The 22,551-nt window shown below is 44.2% G+C and overlaps 1 protein-coding gene across 1 annotated transcript; it reads left to right on the top strand.

Annotated features, from left to right (window-relative positions):
* The first annotated feature begins 4,634 nt into the window (after nucleotides 1-4,634).
* LOC143166661 (uncharacterized) lies at nucleotides 4,635-18,757 on the top strand. Its single transcript, XM_076351246.1, has 19 exons — nucleotides 4,635-5,000; nucleotides 5,471-5,600; nucleotides 5,756-5,849; nucleotides 6,631-6,781; nucleotides 7,140-7,302; nucleotides 7,804-7,929; nucleotides 9,163-9,225; nucleotides 10,658-10,780; nucleotides 11,146-11,301; nucleotides 11,967-12,020; nucleotides 12,305-12,522; nucleotides 13,355-13,431; nucleotides 13,608-13,718; nucleotides 14,286-14,372; nucleotides 15,244-15,351; nucleotides 15,554-15,675; nucleotides 15,893-16,015; nucleotides 17,443-17,485; nucleotides 17,672-18,757. The coding sequence occupies exons 1-19, from the start codon at nucleotides 4,895-4,897 to the stop codon at nucleotides 17,747-17,749; spliced, it is 2,133 nt and encodes a 710-aa protein (XP_076207361.1). The 5' UTR covers nucleotides 4,635-4,894; the 3' UTR covers nucleotides 17,750-18,757.
* Nucleotides 18,758-22,551: the final 3,794 nt, after the last annotated feature.

The following is a 22,551-nucleotide window of genomic DNA, read 5'->3' as shown; positions in this document are numbered from 1 at the left end:
AAAGAAATTACGAGGGGAAAGAGCTAAACGAACCGTTTTCTTTCAAACATTAAAAAAAACCACGTTGTCCTGTTAGCGCTGGAAGTAACGAAGTCTGGTTTCCAATGGATTCGTGCCTCATGGTTGATGGACTTTTAAACCAAATTGTACTGGGGCTGCGGCAGGCTTCCACCCCTTCTTAGACACCAGAAAAGCCATGTGGGGAAAAAAGGCATGATGAATACCTCACCCAGAGCAATTCCTGCCTGATCAGCTACCCCAGAGTCCCCTTCTTAAGCATTTTCTCCTGTGCAGACTCGCTGGTGTCTCGTGGGCATGAATGCTACCAAGGCTTTTCCATGGCTTGGGAATTTTTGTCCCATCTCTTCCTGGATTCGTAGTTTTCTGATCGTGGTCGAACTCGGAGAAGGCATAAATGGAGGGTTTCTCTCTCTCACACACGCACATCTCTTATCACAACACTTTTAGGAACATGATACCTTTGGGACTTCTACCTGCTGTCTGTTTGGTTGAAATTGGCACCAGAATTCAGTAATTACCGGGGGTTGGGGCTGTGAGGGAAACATGCACTCATACATGGGCTATCACCACAGAAATCTCATTTCCTCACAAAATCAGGGCTCAAGTAAAAGCTTCTTTCTTATTTAGACGGAGGTAGAGAGCCACTAAGGCAGGCCCCGAGCTAACCCATTTTCCTTGCTCTGCTACCATTTTTCTCCTCCTGCACAGTGAGGCGTGTTTTTTTTTCTCAACCCCTCCTCTTGGATCCTGGTTTTTGGAGAAGAAGGATGGTTTCCTCCCATCTCAGCAACATCAGGATACAAACAGGGCCCGTCATTCACTCATGCGCACGTTATAATCACTTAAGTCCTGTTTCCTTGTGAAACCTGAGCAGAGCTGATTCCATACAGCAGACGATGCTTCGTCAGCCCACTGCAATGCACTAGGAGGCACTTCAAAGATTAAAGCTGGGGGGGACCCGCCTGCATGTCACCATGGAAAGTTTGCCCATTAACAGAGGCAATGAATCTGCAGAGACGCCGAAGGTAGCTAGGAAAGACCACAAGTCTTTTCCCAGAAGCTCGGTTATAAGAATCTCTCTTACAGTTCCAGCACTGAACAGCCTTTTTTGGGCCAAACAAGCACAAGAGCCATGACATGAGTCAGCTCCAAGTGCCTGGAAAGACCTGCGGCACCTTGGTTGGGCTCAGCAGACTGATGGATTAGTGCTTGTCCATGTGGAATTGTAGGTTTCAATCCTCAGAGCCTTTTCCAGTCAATTGATCTATCCCAAGCCTTTCATCGGGTACAAATGGGCCTTTGACTTTCAACAGAATGAAGCAGCAGTAAATATAAATGGGACGTGAAAATTTTTTTGAACGGACATTTTAATGGTCTGTTCGCTCTACAGCTCTGCTGTTGCGGTCAAAGAGAAATTCCCTTTCTACTTCAGGAGCTGGTGGATAGAAACCCATTCCTCCCGCCCTCGGCCGTTCATTCCCAGGGAGCAGAAAGTCTTCTGCATCTTCAGCTAGTGCCCCAACCTGGTCCAGCCTGCTCCTTGCCCGGCCTCCTGGAAGCACCGATGTGGGTCCAGTCTGGGACGGCAGGGCTCTGTGGGGAACGATGGGCACGGTCCCAACAGCCAGTAGCAGCTTTACTGACGCGTGGCACGGCGTATTCCTTCCTTAACGTTTCACCTTCCAGACTGCAGCTAATTATTGTCTATATTCCACTCCTTTATTCTGAGGTTATCCCCAAATACACCCTCATCTTCTTTATTCCCAAACCTCTACCCCCATCCCAGGCAGCTGACACACACGACCCCGTGCTGCGCCAAGCCCCACCGAACAGCAGTACCGAGTTCCCGCTTCCTTCACACAGAAAGGGGCAGAGGCGAGCGCACGGCAAAGCAGGCTGTGCTCTGAGGTGACGGGAAAGCTGTTGCTCTCGTGCTGAAACACGAGCAGAAGAATCTGTTCGCATTTCCAGGTGCGTTTTCAGACATTTCTAGCACCTTATGGACCAGCTCTCGTTGGCCATTGAAATGGACCGAACGCCCGCCTAATCACTGGTCCTCTCACTGTGACTGTGGGAGTTCACTGGAAGCTCTTTCTCTTTTTTATTTACTTCACACAGCTTGTGGCTCAGGACGGGGCGTTACATTTGATTCACAGGCTCAAGGAGCAGGAGAGCCGTCTCTTCACCCCAAATGCAAAAGACCCTGACCTACAAGATGAAGACCATGAAGCAGGAGCCTACGATGTCAATCCCGGGCCTTGAGCTTTGCTAGGTCTGGGTACGAAACCTGACATGGCAGAGCAGGCTGAGCTCAGGCGATGTGAAATTTAACCAACATATTTTACACCCACACCACTAAAAATAGGACGCCGACGCCAACTCTTCATCTGGAAAGAGAGGAAACACCAGCGTTGCTGTGTTTTGGATGAGGCGCAGCACTGAAGTCCTGACCATATTTAGCCATAAGATCATCTCGTAGGACTTCTGCATGAGAGTGGAGTTTTAGAAAAATTATTCTGGCCAAGTGCCAGTTCTGCCTTTATTATTTCTCCCTGCTATCGCAATACTTCATTTCATCACCGAAATTGCTGTGTTGAGTTACTCGAGGCTGCTAAAATGCTGTCATGCTACAGAGGCAGCTATATGAAGGAAATGATGTCTCTACCGAAAGTGCTCCATACAGCCGAAATCAGGCCACCTATTTAGGTGTCGGGTTTAGATTTTTCATTGTAAGCACAGAAACTTGGAACATTTTGCCAAAATGTGTTGAAAGCTATGAAGACATTAAAGATTATTCATGGAATAAATATTCATTTGCAGGAAGACTTTTTTTTTTTAGCGCGTGAGTATTTCAGGCAGCGCGTTGCAACGTGTGCAGCCGCTTACAGAAGAAGGTGATCATATTCTGAGTGCTGTTTCAATAGTTCCTAATATTAACGATACCAGGAATGTACTTCATTTTTATGCTTTAATGGCAGTTTCTGCTTAAGTTACAATACTTGCTAGATTTTCTGTAGCTATTAACTAATTACTAGACATGAAAAATTCCCTGAGAATTAGTCTTCAAATGCTTCCCTACCAGGTGCTGTAATACTGTCACTTTGCTGATAATTTTTAACCACAAATACTACGTTGCACTTGTTGCCCTGAACACCAGAAAAATGTCCTTATTTTATTGGCAACTCCCTTGTCCGCTTTTTCCCATAGAAAAAGCGATTACTTTGCCAACACCATATTAACATATTGCAGCTCTACATCGTCAGCTTTCCATGTTTCAGAATTTCCATTTCTGAGGCACTTTCTGTCCGGACGGGTCCCGTCTGAGCCTGTGTGGAGCTCTGGTACCATCTAGTGTTACTGGGCAAATCCTCAACTGCTGGATGCGGCCTTTTCCTCGCTGATCTCCTGCTGGGTTTGCGGTAGGAAAAGCCTGTCGTGACAGAACTCGTGGCGATTAGGGATGACCGCGTGCAGTAAAACCATTTTCTCCGCCAGCAGCTGCTGTTCTGGCCACGGTGGCTTGGGACAAGCGCGTCCCAGCCTGACTGGGGGGGGGGGAAGCGACTCCCCCAGCTGCGGGGAGGCGTCTGGGGCCACGTAGCCGGAGGGGTGTGCAGGTTGTCGCCCGTGGGGCCTGGGCCACCGAGAGGCCCCCCCCAAAAGGCCACAGGAGACGCAGCGGGGCTTCACCGCCATGAGGTGTGGAAGACGACCTCCCTCCTCCCTTCCTGCAGGGCCTCACGCGTCAAGAGGACCCGCAGGACCCTGCACTGATGCCCATTTCCCTCTCATTCTACAGCCTGCGGAGGATGAAGGGTTTATTTAAACGCTGTGGGAGCCCCCCTCGGAGAGGGAGCCGGGCCCGCACCAGACCCCGCGCCCCCCAGGCGTGAGGACCACCGCTCCTGCCCTCACCAAATATGGCGGCCCCACGGCAGCTCTGCCGCCCCGCCGCCAGGGCGGAAGTAGCGGGCGTAGCGTCACCGCGCGGACGCCTTCCGGGGTCGCCGCCTCGGAAGCACTTACTCGTTCAAAGAGTGGCGGGGTTGAGCGGCTCGAAGGCGGCGGGAGCGGCCGGGGCGGGAGCGGGGCTGGGGGTCGTACGGTGAGGGGGAACGCCCGGGGGGGACTGGGCAGGAGTTTGGGGGGGGGCAGGTCACGGTGGGAGAGGGCTGCGGGGCGAGGGGAAACAGGCGGGGGGGGCGGGCGGGCGGTTGGTTGGGGAGTGGATCAGGGCCGGCTGGAAGGTGGGGGGGAGGAGGCAGTTGGGCGGGGGGCGAGGGGGTTCGTGGGCCTTGGAGTGGGGAGGGGGGGGAATCCGGCTGGCTGGGGGGCAGCTGGGCCGGGGGGGGAGGGGAGGGGAGGGGAGGGGAGGGGGCAGGAGGTGGCCGCGTGAGGGCCGAGGCGGGGTTGGGGGGGGGGGGGGGCGCTTGTTTGAGGTTGGGGAACTGGGAGTGTGAGGGGAGGGGGCAGGCGGGTCGGCGCTGGGCGCCTCTGGTGACGCCAGTCCACAAGGGACACTGCGTTATCGCGAGTAACGATAGTTGTTATCGTCAGCCAGTTCTTTCAAGGGTGGTCCCACCATAGGAATGCAGCTCTCACCCTTTTCTTCTTCTTTTTTTTTCCCCCTATTCCCACCTCCTTGTTTCTAGGGTTCTCTCAGCTCTGGATGGAAACTGCAATGTTTTTTGAGCTGCTGACTGCAGTAGGGGTTGAAGGTTTCTGTCCCTAGCGTAACTTACTCAACATAGATGAAGAGTTTGTGTCTTGAAGAGGTCTTCTTCCCTTCTTGAGGAAAGGACCTTCAAAGTGGGAACTATCTTTGTGTCCTATTAGCTGCCAAGTAGTTCCTTTCCTTTGGAGTTCAATAACCATGGGGCCATCGAAAAGAGAAGAGGAAGAGCAGAGCATAATCCTGATCAGCGACGATGAAGCTGAGAGCACGCTTGGGAATTCAGTTCTGTTAGTAGACCCGTTGGGTAAGTACTGTGCTGTGGTTGTCAGTGAAGTTCTGTAAAGAACTTTGGAAATAAACTGAAGTAAAGTGTTATGCGATATGCTTGAAATGTGTCTTTCTGCTGCTAGGAAAACAAAGTACTTCAAAAATAAATAAAGCCAGGAGGAACTGCCATTATTTCATAACTTTTGGGATTTCTTTGATGGCACTAATTACCTTAAAGGAGACTGCTGTGTAGTTTCAAAATACTACAAACCTAGCTGAGACTAGGCCTTTTCAGTGTCGATTGGATCCTTTTTGATTAAATTGCCTCGTGTGCAGAAGTTTTTTGTCCCGAGCCAGTATACCATTCTTATGGGCACCATATGAAACCATAAGAAAATTTGTGCCTTACAGTGTTTTTAAAAAATAAATGTCAATAGCTGGTTGAATTTGTAATGACGTTGCAGTTACCTTTATACTGATTTACACTGCATATTCTCTTTTCTACAGAGAAGTCTGCCGTGGAAGAGGAGAAATCTGAAGAAGTTGTGGATGAGGAATGTGAACTAATGGTTACTTTCTGTAAACAAGCAAAAGTGATGCCTCATGCAAGATATGATTGTACAATACACCCGTTTGAGTATGTTCAGTGACGTGGAGGTTAATATGGGGCTTTCATTTTCCGCGTTTAGTCCATCTTGTCAAGTAACCTTGTTAGCTTTTTAATGTCTGAAAGCAGAAGTAGAGTTGGACAAACATGTTTCATAAATAACATTCTGTTTTTCAACTCTGTAGGCGAATGGAATGTGAGACATGCTCACCCCTTGGAAAAAATGCTGATATTTGTAATCAATGCTACTGCTACATTTGTGATAAACTAGCTTCTGAGGTGAGAAGAGCTGTAATCAAGAAATGCACAACTTTGAGTAAATTACTCAACAGTCTTTTTAAAAGAAATCACTCTTAAGCAAACTGAAAGAATAAACGATACATAAAATTTGATTATTTTAACAGTTCCTCTCCTAAATGTTGACATCTGTCTGCTTCACAATGCTACTAAAAATGTGGTCGCTGTCTGGGTTTATTTCTAGTAGTCCAGCCAGTTGTCGGAGCAGACATTGACTTGGTATAAGAAAACGTACCTCCTGTTTGCTTTAGGCACACAGTGTACTTCATGGAATCAAATTACTAAATCAGATTGCTTTCCTCTGCACTAGAGAAATGTCAAACTTTTAGACTGTCCTAACCTAGAGTGAGGGAGTGGGTGAGTTGGGGGAATTGGGTGTGTGGGGTTGGCTGGTTTGGGTTTTTCTTAGAAATCAGAAAACTTTGAACTGTGAGCAAAGTTGGGGTGAACATGCAAAGACAGTGCTCTGTTACCAATTTACCATGGGGAGGGTGCCAGCCCTTACCTCTGTAAGGTATTCAGGAATGATGGTAAATTACTATGGGGTTTTTTTGTTGTTGTTGTTGGCCATGATATCAAGTTATTGCTATGTTGGCCTCTTGCCCTGACTGTCAAAATACTTCACTGTGGCTATGCCTAGGTGTGTAAAGGATGACATCAATTGTAGTCCTTCACTCAGCGGAAATAACTTTTGATTTGCTCAATTGGAAGAAAAACAAACAAACAAAAAACCTTTCCCTGTCTTTCACATTTTATGAAATAGTGCCAGAATTGGACAACCCCTTCCCTCTGTCACTGCAATGCACACAACAAAAGCAAATTCTGGAAGGACCAGCGTGACTTTGCCTTGGCTGGTGTTCTTGTAATGTTCAATTTGGAGCTCACAGATATAGACGCAGACCTTCGGCACGGTGGTAAGTGTTACACTCTCATTTTGTCCTGGGAGACCTGTGGCTACTCAGTCTGTGGCTTGATGGATGGTTCACAACTCTCCTTGTGAAGGCTTGGTGAATTTTTAAGGTAGCAGCTTACTGTTGCTACTCTCTTTCTGGGCCGTACTCGGACCAGACGCAGGTCTGCAAGTCCAGTTTGTGTATTTTCCTGCTTTCCTCCCTCTGGAAGAAGCAAGAAAGCTTTCCTGGCCAGTAAGATTGGGTGCGAGTAACTTGCTAAATATTTCACATGGGGTACTTATGATTGTCTTTCTGTTTCTTTTAGTTTTGAAAAAATAAAAAAATGCACTAACAGTTTCACATCTGTCTGCTCTCTTAGGAAGTCTTCTAATAAAATTTATCCAGGAACTTTCTGTGGAATATAATAAGTATCTGATCGGAGAAAGAATGCCTCCCGCACAACATGAATGCTTTTGCCTCCCAAAATTGCCTCCTGGGCAGTGCAGTGTCTGCAGATCGCGCAACATGGAGGTTGTATACAAGTAAGTGTCAACAGAACTCAGCTACTAGCAGTACGTACTGGTCAGTGCAGGTTTGATTTCCTTTAGTCAAGTCATAATCAGAATCGTGGCATCTGATATAGCAGAAACATAGTTGAGACAACTTACTTGGCCAGTGAGCTGTTAAATTGCACTTGGATGTAGTTTAAACACATCTTAAATACAACTTTAAATACGTGTCTTGTGCTATACTAAGACACTTGATAATATCCCTCATTATTATAACCTGGGAAAGCATGAAAGTAAAGCCCGTATTTTTACTGATTTGCTTTTTAGGATGGGGTTCAGCTTTTACTCAATGGTATGTGCCTCAAAAATGCTTAAAGTAATGGCTGTGCAAATACTTTTTCAGCCTGTTGCAGGTGCTTTTCAAGGAAAGGCAAGTCAATTTGCTCTCAAACTGTAGAATGGTCATAATTGCCATTTGTTTACGAAGTCCATCATTGCAGACACTTTATCTTACAGACTACTTAACTTTCTTAGGTATTCTGGAGTTTTTGCGCTGGTAACAAGATTTTTAAATCAGGCAGAAAGAGAGAGTCCTAAAGCTGCTGCTGTCATGTTTCTGGGAGCAGCTAAAGAGATAGCACTTCATAAAGACCCTGCTTTGTAAGTATCCAGTTCCACATCTAGAGCGTAATCTTCATTTGCTTCTCAAAGGAAGGAGACTAAGTGAGAGAGGTTTTCCATTTGTTAAGAGTAAGGACAGTATAAAGATCACAGCCCTGGCTTGCAGCACAGTGAGAGGAAAATGAGTGCACCTGAAGGAGAAAGGAGATTGGTTACGGGGAGGGATTTGGGGGGAAAAGAGAAGGTTAAAGGTTGGATGAGGAGAGGAAGAAGTTAAGTGGGATTGAGTCGGGAGGAGGGGAGATGATGCCCAACAAGGGGAAGGCATCTGAGATGAGAACTGGGAGGAGGGAGGGTGACAGACAGCAGATGGTGGCAGGTGGGGTTAATTCCCCAGGAGAATGTTATAGGGGCAGGGGAGCTTTCCTGAGTGGAGAGAGCACAAGCTGCATTGTGTGAAGAAACATCTGCTGCTGAACTGGAAAGAAGGGTGGATGTGGTGTTCCTTGGGTAGTAAGTTTTAGATGCCTCCCGTAAGTCTGGAGGCTGACCTGTCAGCTGGGAGGACTGCATAATAAATAAATAAAAACAGAGGTTAAATACTTCAGTGTTTGCTACTTGTGCTGTTTATTTTCTTGTTTATATCATGGCTGTTTCATGCTTGATTACTGTCTAGCTTGAGCAAGGATGCAGAGCTTTGCTTTGCAAAACCTAAATATTTTGGGGCTTAAATTCAAGGATTTTTATAAAGGAGAAGTAAACGTGGTCTGGGTTGGTTCAACAGGCCAGAAACAGCAGCTCCTCTGTAATTCTTTCTGAGGAACTGTCAAGGTTTGCAAGGAGCAGGCTGGATACATTATTTGGGTAGGTCTCTCTTTGTACACTTACTGTGAGTTCACTGTAGTTACATGGGATGTGGTTTGGCCCTCGTGGGATGATGATATACAGCCCTTCAGAGGCCCTGTAAAAACAAAGATGTGCCCACGGTGGTCTAATACAGCAGGTTAGAAGGTTTGGTACTGCTTTACTTTGCTTGGGTCAGGGGGGTGGTATGCTTCAGTTGGTTAGGTACTGCTTGTAAATCAGTGTTCGTTTTAGAATGTGTTTTACACTTTAAGCACTTTTTTCATCTGTTTGGAATAATTTTTATTAGCATGATAGCTCCCAATGCTTTTTAAGAAAGTGTTTTCTTATAACAGTTGAGTATAGAGAAGGGGAAAAAGCAGGAAAACAAGCCAAACATTAATTAGTGCTTTTTTCCTCCCCTCTTAGAAGCTGGCAGAACCTTGGTCATACTGCTTCATTAAAGATTGCTGTCCCTTGTCTGTTGCAGAGGTGAGACTTGTCCTATCATATGATGAGATGGCAATGGGGTGGTTGCTGGCTGCAAACTTTCTGCTTGCATTTAAAATGCATTTCAAATGACTTATGCAAAGGCATAAAGAAAAAAGTGAATGCTTTAGCTCTTAAAAGCCAAAAGTAAACTTGCACAGGTGTATAATCTTATGGTTCTGTAGCATCAGGAACTCCTTATCGGGAACACGACCCCATTGTACTGTCTTAGGTATTGTTTGAGCAGAGCAAGAGTAGCCCGCTGCTGCCTGCGTGTAGAATGCAGATGGGTAGGGACAGGCAGAAGAATACAAACAATAACATGCACCGATCAGCCTAATGAGCAGGGACCTCAGCGTGATTATCAGGTTCTACAGTTGTACACTACAAATCGGGATTTTTAGAAGCTCTGTTGAATATTAGTTCCATTCTGTGAAGGACAAGAGCAATACCTGCCTTATTTAGAGCCACGTAAACATTCAAACCCTTCTTTGTTGCCTCAAAGGAGAGTAACTCAATGGGGAACTCAAAGCCAAGAAGATGGATTACTTTTCAGCTGTAGTCTAGGAGTGTTCTGTAAGGCCAGACCAGAAGGTGGTGTCAGGTAGCTACTTGTGGTTATTAAACCAAAGAGTAAATAGTGTCTGTAAAAGATCAAAACAGCAGCCTTCTAGTACTCCACCGGGATGGAGTAGTCAGGGATGTAACATAGTAAAGTTCCCCCAGAGGCTGATGAATGAGGTCATCTAGCTCACTTGGCTTAATTCATTTCTCATTTTAGCTTTATATTTCACCTTTAACCCGAAATTCACTTGCAACAGAAGGTTAATGAATTAAGAATTAACTTTTTTCAGGAGCACTCAAAAACAATTATATAGTCTCACCTCTTATTTGAAACTAATGACAGGTTTAACCTAAATCCTGTATCAGTTTTCATTTTAAATTACTGTTCTTGAATTTTTTAATTTCTTACTTTAAAAGAACAGGAAAAGGAATTTTTTGCCTCCCTCCCCCAATTTTAAAGGAGTGAACTCTTCTTTGTGTCTGTGTGTTATCTCCAGTTTTCAGTTAAGACACAAATGGCTTCACTAGCTGTGAAGCTGCCAGGAGCTCAGGTTGATCAGGGTGCCTATCGGGTTCTGCAGCGTTTCTCACATACACTCACTGGGGATCTTTGTTTTAAAACTTAAGACCACAGAACCTTGGTTTCACTGGTGTTTAAGAAATAATAACAAAAGAGCAATACCATTATTCACTACAAATCTTAAAGCACAAATTTAAACATAGATCCAAACTGTCTGATGTTTAACCAAAAAACCCCCCAAACTTCTATAGAATACTTTCCTATAGGATTAAAAAAAAAAAAAATGCAACAACTTAACAGTAATTCATCTGATTTCAAGAGATTTTGGTTTTGTTTTTCTTTTCAAAACAGGATCACAACACAACTTCAGAGGATGCTGGTGTTGTGTGACTTTACAAAGAATTTGTATGAAAAGTTTGTTAACTTTTTTCAGTCCATCTCACTTCCATGTCACTGTTTTGGCTTCTCAAATAGGTATGTTCGTTGGTTTTTGTTTACAGGATATATTTTTTATACAGTTGCCTGAGTTGAAAACAGCTCTATAGAATAGTTCTTTCACTGATAGTGTTAGGTGTGAGCACTTCATAGGAAGATTTCAGTATTAGCTGCTTTGTATTTGTCCTGTCCTTACAGGAAAAGTTGTTGTTTGATGCTATGGCTAAGTTGTTGTCCATATAGCTTTCTTTTTTCTTTTTTTTTTTCTTTCTTTTTTTCCCCCCAGAAGTGAGCTGTAAACCTCAAAATGTTTTATTGGTAAATCTTTGTGTTACTTAAGGGAAATAAATTGCGGTATACAAACAAAACATGGTTAAAAATTACTTTATTTTTTGTACTTCCAGCTTGAATGTCGTGCCATGGGACCATGTATTACTGACCACGGTTTTAAAAGGCCAGAACGTCACTGGTCAAAGAACACAGAAAGGAAGAAAAGTATTTCTGTGGGAAACACTCCCTGTTATAGAGGCTCGAGTGGAGAAATTGGTAGACAAAAAGAAGTAAGATCGGTTTGGTCTTGTTCTGGATTTTTCATTTTATGAACTCAACTTTTACATTTTGCACGGTATTGACTGCAGTATAGTGTTTCCCTAACATCTGCAGGAGTTTTGTATAATGGGGACACATACAAAACACAGACACATTTGAAGCTGTTCCTGCCCCTTACTTATCAACAAGGCCAGTAGCTTTTTGAAGTTTTTCAGAGCAGAATCAAGCCCTTTGAACACTTCAGGACCAGAAAAGAATGTTGAAGTGGATAACTGTTTCCATAACTTCAGTAGGTTTTAGATGTTGATGTTTAAAACAAATTCTGTTCATCAAAGTCTGACGAGGTGGAAGACAGCAAAAAAGTGCGTTCTGGTCTCTTGGTCTTCAGAAGTCTGTATTCAAAGGAATACAGTCCACTTAAAGAATTAAATTGAAAGGCAACCTCCTGTTTTATTTTGCCAGAGTACAGAGAGAATCTGTGGACAGCTTCTTGGAGCTTATTTCATTTCCAGCTGTCTCTTTCTGCCAGTTGTATTTCTATCCTATTGTGCAATGTCTCTTGCATGGGAAGATCTACTGTTCTGCTTCGTTAATTGTAGTAAATATTTGATTGACCTGTACATAGCTTTGCACTTCCTTCCTCTTCCTACTCACCCTCTTTTTTTTTTCTCCTCAGCTATAAAGAAGTTGTTCGCTACCTGAGAGCTGTGAAATGCAATGATACCAAAGGGTAAATGGCTTTTTTCTTTTTTTTTTTTTTAATTGTTTCTTTGCCTTAAGGTTGTGTCCCAGTCTGTGTTTCTTCAATGTGTAATAAACTGGCAGAATGAAAAGCAGTAGGATTTTGGTGGCTGTTTTCTAAGTGAGAGTAATATTGCATTGCCTAACTATTAACTAACTTCTGCCTTATTGGATGTAACTTATTAGTGGTCAAGCGTAATCAGATCTATACATACATACTGTAAAACTTTAATGTTAATGAAAATCAAATATTCATTTCTTCCTTCTTTCCAGGTTAAGAGATCTTCGAGATATAATCCCATTCTATTTGTGTAAAACCGGAGACTTCCTCGATGCTGCGCATTCGCTGTTGTTTCCCGTCAATAGCCTCGCCTGCTGTACTGCCTGCCGGATAACGCCTTTTCAGTTTGAGGTCTACCTGAAGATGTTCAGAACAGGCAGTGTCCCCACTGGAAAGGCTATGCTAGACTCTGGGCCCTGGATTACAGTTGGCAAGTGTGATTTCTTGCTTACATATGTTTAGAACCTTACTTAATTACAGCTTTTACTTTTTCATTAAATCTGGTAACATTCGGAGGGACTCTGAACCCAACTATAAATTGTCCGGACTAAAGCATGGTACATAACACTAGGCAAGAAGAATGTCTTTATATTTGAGCATGAATTTGTTTAGTATACCTCACACGAAATGCTAATTTTGTCAGCTGTGAAGCTGTTTTGCTGAAAGCAACCTATTAAAATAAAATACAAAGCACTCTATTACATCATGGCATTACCAATGGCAGTGTGTAACTTAGCTTTATGGTATGTCTCAGCCTTGACCTTGAGAATAAAAGCTTCCTGATGGAAAGGGTTTCACGATCTGTGTATTACATTCTGTCATTAGTTCAGCCACTGATAACTGTGATCACCTGTCTTGGTGCGTGCTACTTGTCAAGGTGTATTCTGAAATGAAAGATTTATTTTGGAGATGTTCAACTACTAGTAGAATTCTTAAACGGATGAGATACCGACAGTGTGTATCGCACTGTACTGTGGTGGGATGTACGTGATGAAGACTCGGTTCTGGGTTACCTGCTGTGATGGCTTAGTCTAAATTGTATTCAGTTCTTTGCAGCTTTCCAGAACAGCATTTTACAGTTGATGTTGTTTTACTGTTCAGAACCTACAAAAAATTGTAAAATAGCTGTAGGCACTCATTTATTGCTCTTTGTTAGGTTTCTGTAGAAACATATCTGTAACTAAGTTAATATCTTGTTTGTGTTCACACTCTATAGTTATTCAGGGAATGTAAGATATGTTTTGGATTTTTTCTTCTTGCAGGGTCTCCCTTGAAAGATGGCGTTCTAATTAAGCAGGCGCTCAAACTCCTTTACAGCAATGTGTCACTATACAGGAATGTGAGTCTGTATTAAAACTGTGTTTCTGTGGCCCATCGAGTGTTTCTATATATTACCTGTTTTGTCCAGTTGCTTCTCTAATGCAAGGATTTACTATCAGAACCCTCTTCTCTCTGAATATTTACACCTCTGTGAACAGATTTGACTTTGTAAACAAATGTTCTGCTGTGTTTCAGCCTAAATGCTGGAGTTCCCTCATCATGATTTTGGGTAGTAGCAGTTTGCTGGAAAAAAGCGGGCACCTACATCCCCTATCCCTGAAAGAGCCACCGCTTGACTTCCAAAAGGTAACTGGAACAATACTGTGAAATGAGAGAATCTGTTGTCTTGGTTTTACATCAGACTTCATTTGATGTGGGCACTAGCTCATTCTTCTAAATACTAAGGTTAACTTCACAGTGCCTCCTCAAATACTCCTGTGGCATGTGCCAGATGTAACACTCGGCAGAACGTTGTGATTCAGGAGTGTTAAATGCAGCTTGCAGCTCAATGCCTAATACTGATTCTATATCTTTTAATGTTGAGATGGATCAGATAAAATGGATAGGAAAGCAGTTTAAGAAAAATGTGTTCAGATAATCCTGAAGAGTCAGTATCTGGGTATTTTCTTCACAAGAACAGAAATAACTGTCTGCTAAGCATATAGGTTAAAATGAAGAGGTTATGCGATATGGTTTGGTTAGCGCTGTAGAGCCTCAGCTTCCCTTGAGTATGGCGAACAGTCAACCGCATCTGTAAAAATGCTGAAAAAATAAGTAAAAGCACATTAAGGAACCATCTTGGGCGCTGTGTGATGTTTGTAGAGTGTCTGGATACCCTTCCTCTTTACTCGTGACTCATTACTTCTGTTGCAGGGAGTGCTCGCTGCCAGCGGCGGCCTTTTGGAGGAACTGAAGGCAAAAATTAATGTTTCTTTACCACCTGCTCTTTTCTCTCCCCATGTAAGTGTGCACATGGCAATAAGGAAATTTACCATTTGTTTTATTGTGCTTGAAGATACAGTAGTATTGAAAACAGCTGGATTGTTATGAAAAGCTTTTAAGAGGGGGCTTGAAGGTTTTTTTGGGGGGAATCAGCGTAAGACTTCTTAGCACAGTCTAAAGGCTAGAGCAGATATCTGAAGGTTGGAAAACTATTAGGGTCTGTTCTGGTCTGACACCATCTTCAACCTAGGACAAGTCTTACTTCATCACTGTCCAAATTTATGCATTTATGAAGTGGGAGGGTTGGTAATAATTGATTCTGTCTTAACTTCTCACAGGGTAATTTTGTTTGATTCAAACTGGAGACCATCCTTTGAGATTTGACAGTCTGTTTGTCTCAAAACTTGGAATAGCCCAGAATTTCTAAACTTGTTTTGAATGATGGTTTCAAGTGTAGTGAAACATGTTTAAAGATGGCTTGAAATGTATTCTATATTAAATACAGTCAATACATCTAAGGAGCTATCTTAATCTTTTTTACTTCTTTTGAGGAAGTTACATTTAGCTCACTTTCCAAATACGTGACTACTGGGCCAGAAGTTTTTTTTTCCTTTAATTCTACTTCTGCTTCTGTGACAGTGTTGGACTTTGTGTTTCTGTGAGGACTTTTGAGAGCACCAGGTGAAAGGTGCTATATAAATAGAAGTGCCTGTTCTATTCCCCCATCTTTTGGTCTTCATAAGATTCTTGTGGATGTCGTGTCTGACATCCAACCCCTCTGACTGGAATGATAGTAACTTAGTGCTGATTTGACTGGTTACGATACACAAGTGGTGGGAAAGTGGGCTTTTAAATATATGTCTCTTCTTGTTGATATCTCTTCCTATAGTTGCACCATGAGGCTTGTCTTATTCTCGCAGTGCAAGCAGTACAACAGATGCTTTTTTGTGATCTTCCGTACTTGACTTCCTTCTTAGAGATAGCCCTGGCGTTTGGGGTGAGTCCTAGATACTGATTTCTGTTCTAAGAGATTAAAGCAAATGATATTTAAAATCTGTGTAATGCCAGCTTGGAGATTTTAGACGTATTTAACTTGGTTTTGTTCCCCTTTAGCTTTGCTGACCTTTAATTTATTCTGTTTTTTTAAGAAACAATTGGCAATTAGGTTAAATCACTGGTCTTATTTTGTCTCTTCCTAGAATAACTTTTGGGCTCTGAGGCTGTTATTGGACCATCTTTCCTATGAAGAACATGTTCTCCATGGTACTGTCAACCTGATTTTGAGAGATCTAAATCGTCAGAAAGCAACAATGCTAAAACTGTGAGTAAACACTTCCTCCCTGAAGTTTTGTCTGTTCATGGAAACAGTAAGAGCAGTCCCGCTGCAGTAGCGTTTAGCAGAGATATAAACCTTAGCTCTTTGAAACCAACCAGCCCAGTGCTTTGGGTAAGTCAAGAATGCAAACAAGATGCTAGGAATTGATAGGAAGGTTGTCTCTGAAGAGCTCTGTTCTGTTTCCTGGTTTTGTATTGCTTAGGTGGCAAAACCTTGGTCCCCAGTACGTGGGTGAATTCCTTTGCCTGTTCCTGACATGCAGACATAAGAAGATGCAATCCATTGGCCTGTTCACTCTGAATATTATTACAGAGAACCTGCACATGTAAGTGTGAATCTTCATCATAGCCAAATAGAAAATCATTGTGTTGCAACACCGATGGTAGTTTTCTCTTAATTAACAGTCTTAAGTTACAATTCATTCTTGTTTTTTATTATTGTTAATACTGTTACTAGCAGTGGTAAAGATACTGAACACAATATTTTGGGTAGATTTGAAATTGTTGTGTGTTACCTGTTGCAACCGAATGGCCTTCTCACTTCCCAGTGCCCAACGTTATGAAAAACATGTTATCTGCTCTTGGCAACCCTGAGCAGTCGTCAAGATTACATACGGTACAGCCTAGTTCTATTACTTAAATATCATTGTCATCAACAACAACCAAAAAACCTTAATTGGGATTTACAGCAAAGTAGTTACCGGACTCTAAGGCGGCATAATACTGCGTAAAACTGTATTTAGAGAAAATAGTTGAAAGTAGCTCAAAATGTATGTTACTGTGTATCTACAAGAATAAATGGGTGTGCAGGTGTCAACGTTTCTTGTAAACTTGTAAGAAATGCTTCACGTGGTGGTGAGGGAGTAGATCCCCACCAAAAACTAAAGATTCAGGAACATATGTGTGCTGTAATGCAAACTGAGGACAGCATTAAGTTTGTGCCTGTCATTCTTATCCCTTTTTAAAGAGAAGAGAGACCACTTGCTCTGCAGCAGCACAGAGCCTCAGTGGGTGGGGAAAACAGAGTTCTGATAAAGTCCGAGTACTTCATTTAGATTACAAATTATAATAAAGCACTGACGTGTCACTTCTGAAGCCACTAGCTGTTTATAAGTATAATCCTTGCTCTCCTGTGTTACGCAGTAAAGCATTACGGGCTTTGGAGTGATAGACTCTAATGTGTTGACATAATAGTTTTAAAATGAATTGACTTTGTGGTTGTAGACGGGAAGGCAGAGTAATTGCCTGCTCTGGCACCTCTAATTCACGCGTAGCTGATGGCAGCAGGGTAATGTTGAGAATTCACTTCTTAGTTGCTGTCTTAAGTGGAAATCATGGACGTGTAAGTTGACCCTCTTTGTGAAAGGCTTCTGTCTCTTTCTTCTCTCCAGCCTTTGCTGTGCGTAGCTGAGAGACTAAAATACCTAATTTCACTCAGTTGTGTATGAGCCAAGTTGTATTTAACAAATTTGTGATTCCATTAATTGTCTTTTTTTGTTTTGTGAGGCTTTACAGTATGCTCTAGCAGTGATCCGAGAGACTCTCGTGAACTGCTGTTTCTTATGGTCTATCTTTGTCTTAATTATTTCACTGTACATCTGGTGCTGAAATCATCTCCATTTGGAAGTTGAAGTGAATTGTTGGATTAGCCTTCTTGTAAAGCTTTGATCAATGCGAAACTCGGAGTGGCTGAAACTGGGGGCGGGTGTGTCCTTATGAGAAAATGGATTAAGGATCTATATCTGTTTTTCAGGTGTCCGTGGGCAAAGCATCTTTGCAACTTCTTTCACAATGCAGTGAGTATCTCTGTATTTTAGAATCTAACAACAAAACATATCAATGACAACTGTGTTACCTATCAATTAGATATTTAAATATATCATTTGATATATCATGTATCAAATATATCATACGTCAATGTCAGTTATTATAACGTTGTTATAAAAATTACTGAAGGATACTATTTTTTTTTCTCTGCCCAGGGATTAAGGCACCTGCCCCTTGGCACCGCAGCTCATCATGAAGTCTCGAAGTTCATAAACATTTTTGAAAACGTGTAATTTGGCCAAATCTTCAGGAGTATTTTCCAATTTGCCTTAATCTGAGAAATCTCTTCCTGGAGTCCCTTGAGTTCTGCTTTGGTTGTCATCTCCAAAAACATTCAGCTGACAACTGACTTCAGACAAATCCAAAACTGAAATCCTAGGTTAAGACGGTGAACGGTGGCTGTATTTCAGCAGACGTGTTTTGAAGTTTCCTTTCTTGCAGGTCCATGTACTAAGCAGTTGTTTAAAGAGGTAGCGGGTTTGTTTTTAAAAAAGCCGGTCTGTAGAGAGATGCTGATCGGGGGGGGAATGAGGGGAGAGAAACACGGATGAAGTAGAAAGCGCCACAATCTTTGTTTCTGTTGTGTCGCACAGATGCGCTGTGGGCGAGATGTCTGCAGCAGAACAACTGCCGAGAGAGCAAAAGTTTAAAAAAGAACTGCCTCTCCACCGGTGTACAACAGTACGCATGAAAATGCTGTTTGCACACCCTCTTTAATGTATAATTATAAAAAATAAACCACGCTTGAGGCTGAAGGACATTAACTGAGGCTTTCTTACTTGCTTCAAGAAACCAGATTCGGGAAGGCCTGCTGCAGTAAATAGCTTGTTTTGTTTGTAAATAAATAAAAATCTAGTTTTCAGGGTTTTCCAGTGCAGGGCTTCGTTTTTATTTTCTACAAAAGATGACTGTTAGACTGTGCTGATGGCTCTCTGGGTTTCTCAGATCCTTATTATGGTGGTAAGTTTAAGAGTTAACTTTTGAACTGTGGAGGTAGAAATAGAGAAATATTTCTAGCCTGGTTTATACTCTTCTGTGCCCTGCTATGATACCCGTCTGCCTTGGTTTGGCAGTCAGGGGACAAAAAAAATCTGAAGTTGAGATGAACTGTATTTTGCACATTTAAGGCTTTCAGTGGCTTTTGCAGCTTTTGTTACCCTAAATAAGCTACGCTATTCAAGTTTTCTACAAAAGTGTACATGTATCTAAATCGACACAATTTTAAGTAAAACTCTAGAAATTCTGTCATTACATTGTCAGTTCTGTTTTGGGTTTTTTTTGTGGGTTTTTTGTTTTGTGTTTTGTTTTTTTGTTGTGGTTGTTTTGTGTGGTTTTTTTCTTTAAAACAGTGGCTGTACCTTTATCTCGTGCTGTCCAAGTTCAGCCAGGACAAGCAGAGGTCAGTGAAGCCCCCTGGTACTCGGGAATCTGGTTCTGCTGACTGTCGGCAGGGCTGGCCACGCGCTGTCCCGTTCTGCTCTGTGCTCCTCAGGATGCACTGCGGTGTTTCATCCCGGTTTCCAAGAGAGGTGTTTCTTGCATGTTCCTAATAATATGATCTTTCTCGCCTCATCTGCTTGAGTAGTAGAAGGTCCCTGTTCCTGTTATGGCTGAGGGGGAGAAAAAAGAGGGGGAAGGAGGCTGCAAACACTAATCTTCTTCGTAGGCGCTGTATCTGTGTTCTCCGCTTTGCCCTGGTGTAAAAGCTTTCCTCCTTTCTCGACGTGCAGTCTGGCCTGTAACGCTCTCTGGGTGCTCTCCCAGTAATGGAGAGGCTGGGCAGCCGACTGCCCTGAAGGCTCCTGTTCTCAACCCTCCAAATTTTGTTAGCCCCCGAGCATGCTGACAACGGGGGCTTACATCGTGCTTTGTCACTTTGCTGTGGGTGCAAAGAGACAACAGCAAAACCAGGCAAGCCTTAATATCAGACTGAGCTTGGACTGGGCGTAGACTTCAGCGTCGCCCTGAACGGTGCCCCGTGCGGGACTGGGCACAGGAGGGAGAGGGAGCAGGTGAGGGCAGGGCTTTTGTTACCCCTTCGAGCCTGGATTTACCATCACGAGGAAAGGCTAGGAACTGCTTATTTACTGTAAGTAAATGGCATATCTATTCATTGTCTACTTCTCAATTTTAATGAATTATAGCAGCCCTTATAGTGAGGATTATACTGTGGATAATGATATAATCTTTTATGTACGAGGAAGAGGCTTTCTCTGAAGATCTGCACTTGACTTTGGACATGGGTTGGATAGACAGGTATAGTCACTACAGTCAACCACCGTAGCAAACATCTTCCCGGTACCCTGAGACTACGACTCGTATAACCCCAAAGGTGAATTGAAGGCTGATGTCTGCTTTGCTCCAGGTACAGTTGAGACGAACAGAGCTCATTAAAAATTGAAATGCATAGTTTGGAGAGGAAAATGGGCACCTAGAGCTCTCATCCAAATATTGTATTTTAGCAAAGAGAGCTCTGCTGCTTTAGCAAGTGTGTGTACAGCTGGTACTGCCAAACAATAAATAGAACATTTGCAAGTAAGTGCCTGTATCGAAAATAAAATTTCATCTGAAAATAGTGAAGCTGTCGTATGTTCTTAGAGTCTGGAATGGGAATAACGTCATCTAGCCCAGGAGCGTAAGGTACCTGTGGGCCGAGGGGCTGCTTGGTTGTGGTCAGCAGTTAGCAGATCCCTTCGGCGTACGTGCATCACCGTTGGTTACGGATGGGGTTTCTGAAGTACAGTGCTAATAAACTGTTTGCGGGCCAGAGCGGGGAGTTCTCGGTGTGGTATTTCAGAACAAACAAACAAATAAACCCCCCTGCCTAGTGCTGCTGGTAAACCCCTGTGGCTCTTCCACCTCTGCTCAAGGGGGGAACGGTGATGCACATCCCAGCAGGGTACGCTTGGAGAACGAGGCCGAGATCTTTCTGGATCTGAACAGAGAACGTGAAGCGTGAAGTGGGCAGCTTTACTGTCTCGGCGATGTGGCAATGGTGGATTTGTACGATAAAATTGTCAGTGAGCAGGTTCATGGCCACAGCGCCAGCAGAGCTGGGGGTGATGTACAGGGTGATGTACCCCAACCATGCGTTACCCTTCCCACCCTCGCCTGCTGAGTGGGCTGGGAGAGTGGTGATACCATTTCTACCAAGGACACTAATTAATCTGCTAAATGAGTTTATCCCTTCAGAGTGCACATCGGAGAACTGTTATCTAAAGCACCATCCCAAAGAGAGCCATAATTAGCAGCTGGTGCTGAGGGCAGACCCCGTGCTTCCTAGGGACAGCTTTTGCAAGGTGGTGGGGGCTGTCGGCTTGGTGCTCGTCCCCCACCCCCAGAGAACATCCCTGGGTCCTGCGCAGCGTAGCACCGGGCTATGTTTGTCACACACAGCATCCCCTCCCCTGCCCGTGGGCCAGCTCCTGCCTGGGGAGTTCCTCTCCCCCTGCTCTCGGACCTGCTCCCACGTTGCACCTAAATAACGCGGGGACAGCAATAAGGGACGGGATGCAAGTCATTGCACAGCGACACGGGGGAGTCGCACGCCTCCAGCTGCCTGCCAAACCAAAAATACTCAGTTTTAATAACTGGACCAAGCAAAGTAAAAAACCAGCTCGTTGCTGGCTGCCAGATTAACAGATGGCTACAATCATTAATATTGCAAAACTTCAGGAGTTCATAATTCTTTAATCTACAAAGCCGGTGGGGGTAGCTAATGCGGGCCCTGCAATCTGCCATGCTGGGGGCTGCCGCCCACCCACCCACCGCGGCCGGGTCTGTCCCAGACCCCCCGAGGGCTGGGCAGACGTTGCCTGGGTCCTGCCTGCCTGGCCAAGAAAAGGCTCCCTGCCTGCATCAGGGGAGCCCGCCACACAGGCAGATGCTGCCTGCAGGAGGGATGACCTTGATGAACCCCCCCCCCCCCCCCGGACTTAGGGCTGGTGTTGATGGTGGCTCCTAAATTCGCTGGGTGCTGCCCCGCACCCACGCGGCTCTGCCAGCCCCGCTCAGCCCTCGCTGCCGTCAGATTGCAGAAAATCTATGGAAATCCAGTAACCCGTCTCCAGTGTCATTTTATCGTTAAACCCAAGCCTTTCCCATAATTGTTTGGAGGCAGCGCGGGGAGATTACGATTGATGTCAACAGCCAGATAATCTGCCGTCAGCGTTCGGTATCGCTGACCTCGTTAATAGGCGCCGGTGGCGTTTGGAGCACGGGGAGCGTGCCCTGAGCCGCAGCCGCCCCAAAGGAGCCCCGCGCCATGCGGCTGTTTGCAACGAAGAAAAGCCCAGCGCTGGTATTGCAATAAAAGTATATATTTATTATTTCCTTTGGGTGAAAAACCTCGTGCTGCGGCTGCAGCGGCCTCAGGGTCCGGCCCCAAACAGCTCCATCGATCCCTGGCCAAGCCCCAGACCCCAGCATCCTCTCGGAGAAGGGCGGGGGGCCGGCGGCTCCATGAGGCTGCCAGGGAGGCTCTTACCACTATCGATCGCCCGCGGAGGCTGAGGGCTGGGAGGGGAGCCCGGCTCGGCCCCGGCCCCGCGCGCTCATCACCGTCCCGCTCTCGGCGCGTTCTCGGTGCAGCGGCTGGTGTGGCTTCTCCTTGGCCCAAGTCGATGTTGCAGGGAGGGCATCGGCCTCCTGCTCGGTAGAAATGGCTCTGGTGGTTTAGTGCTATAAAGGCTCACTGGAAGAGGCATCACGCACACGCATGTGTATGTGTGTGTATAAAAGTATGTATTATATGTGTGGATGTATTATATTTATGTACATTATATAATATATTGTATATAAGACATAATAAATATGATTGATATGATATAAACTATATCATATCTACATACACACATACATATAATATGAATATATATTTTTCCACCATCATACATATTGTGTGTGTATGTGTGTATATATATGCATATATATATATATATGTTTTGTGGGTTTTGTGTGTGTTGTGTGTGTGTATGTATATGCGCACACATACTAAATCATATCGTATAGATACACACACACATATTCCACCTCC

This window comes from Aptenodytes patagonicus, chromosome 13 (assembly GCF_965638725.1).
Source record: "Aptenodytes patagonicus chromosome 13, bAptPat1.pri.cur, whole genome shotgun sequence".
NCBI classification, from domain to species: Eukaryota; Metazoa; Chordata; class Aves; order Sphenisciformes; family Spheniscidae; genus Aptenodytes; species Aptenodytes patagonicus.
This window is presented reverse-complemented; position numbering and strand designations above follow the sequence as displayed.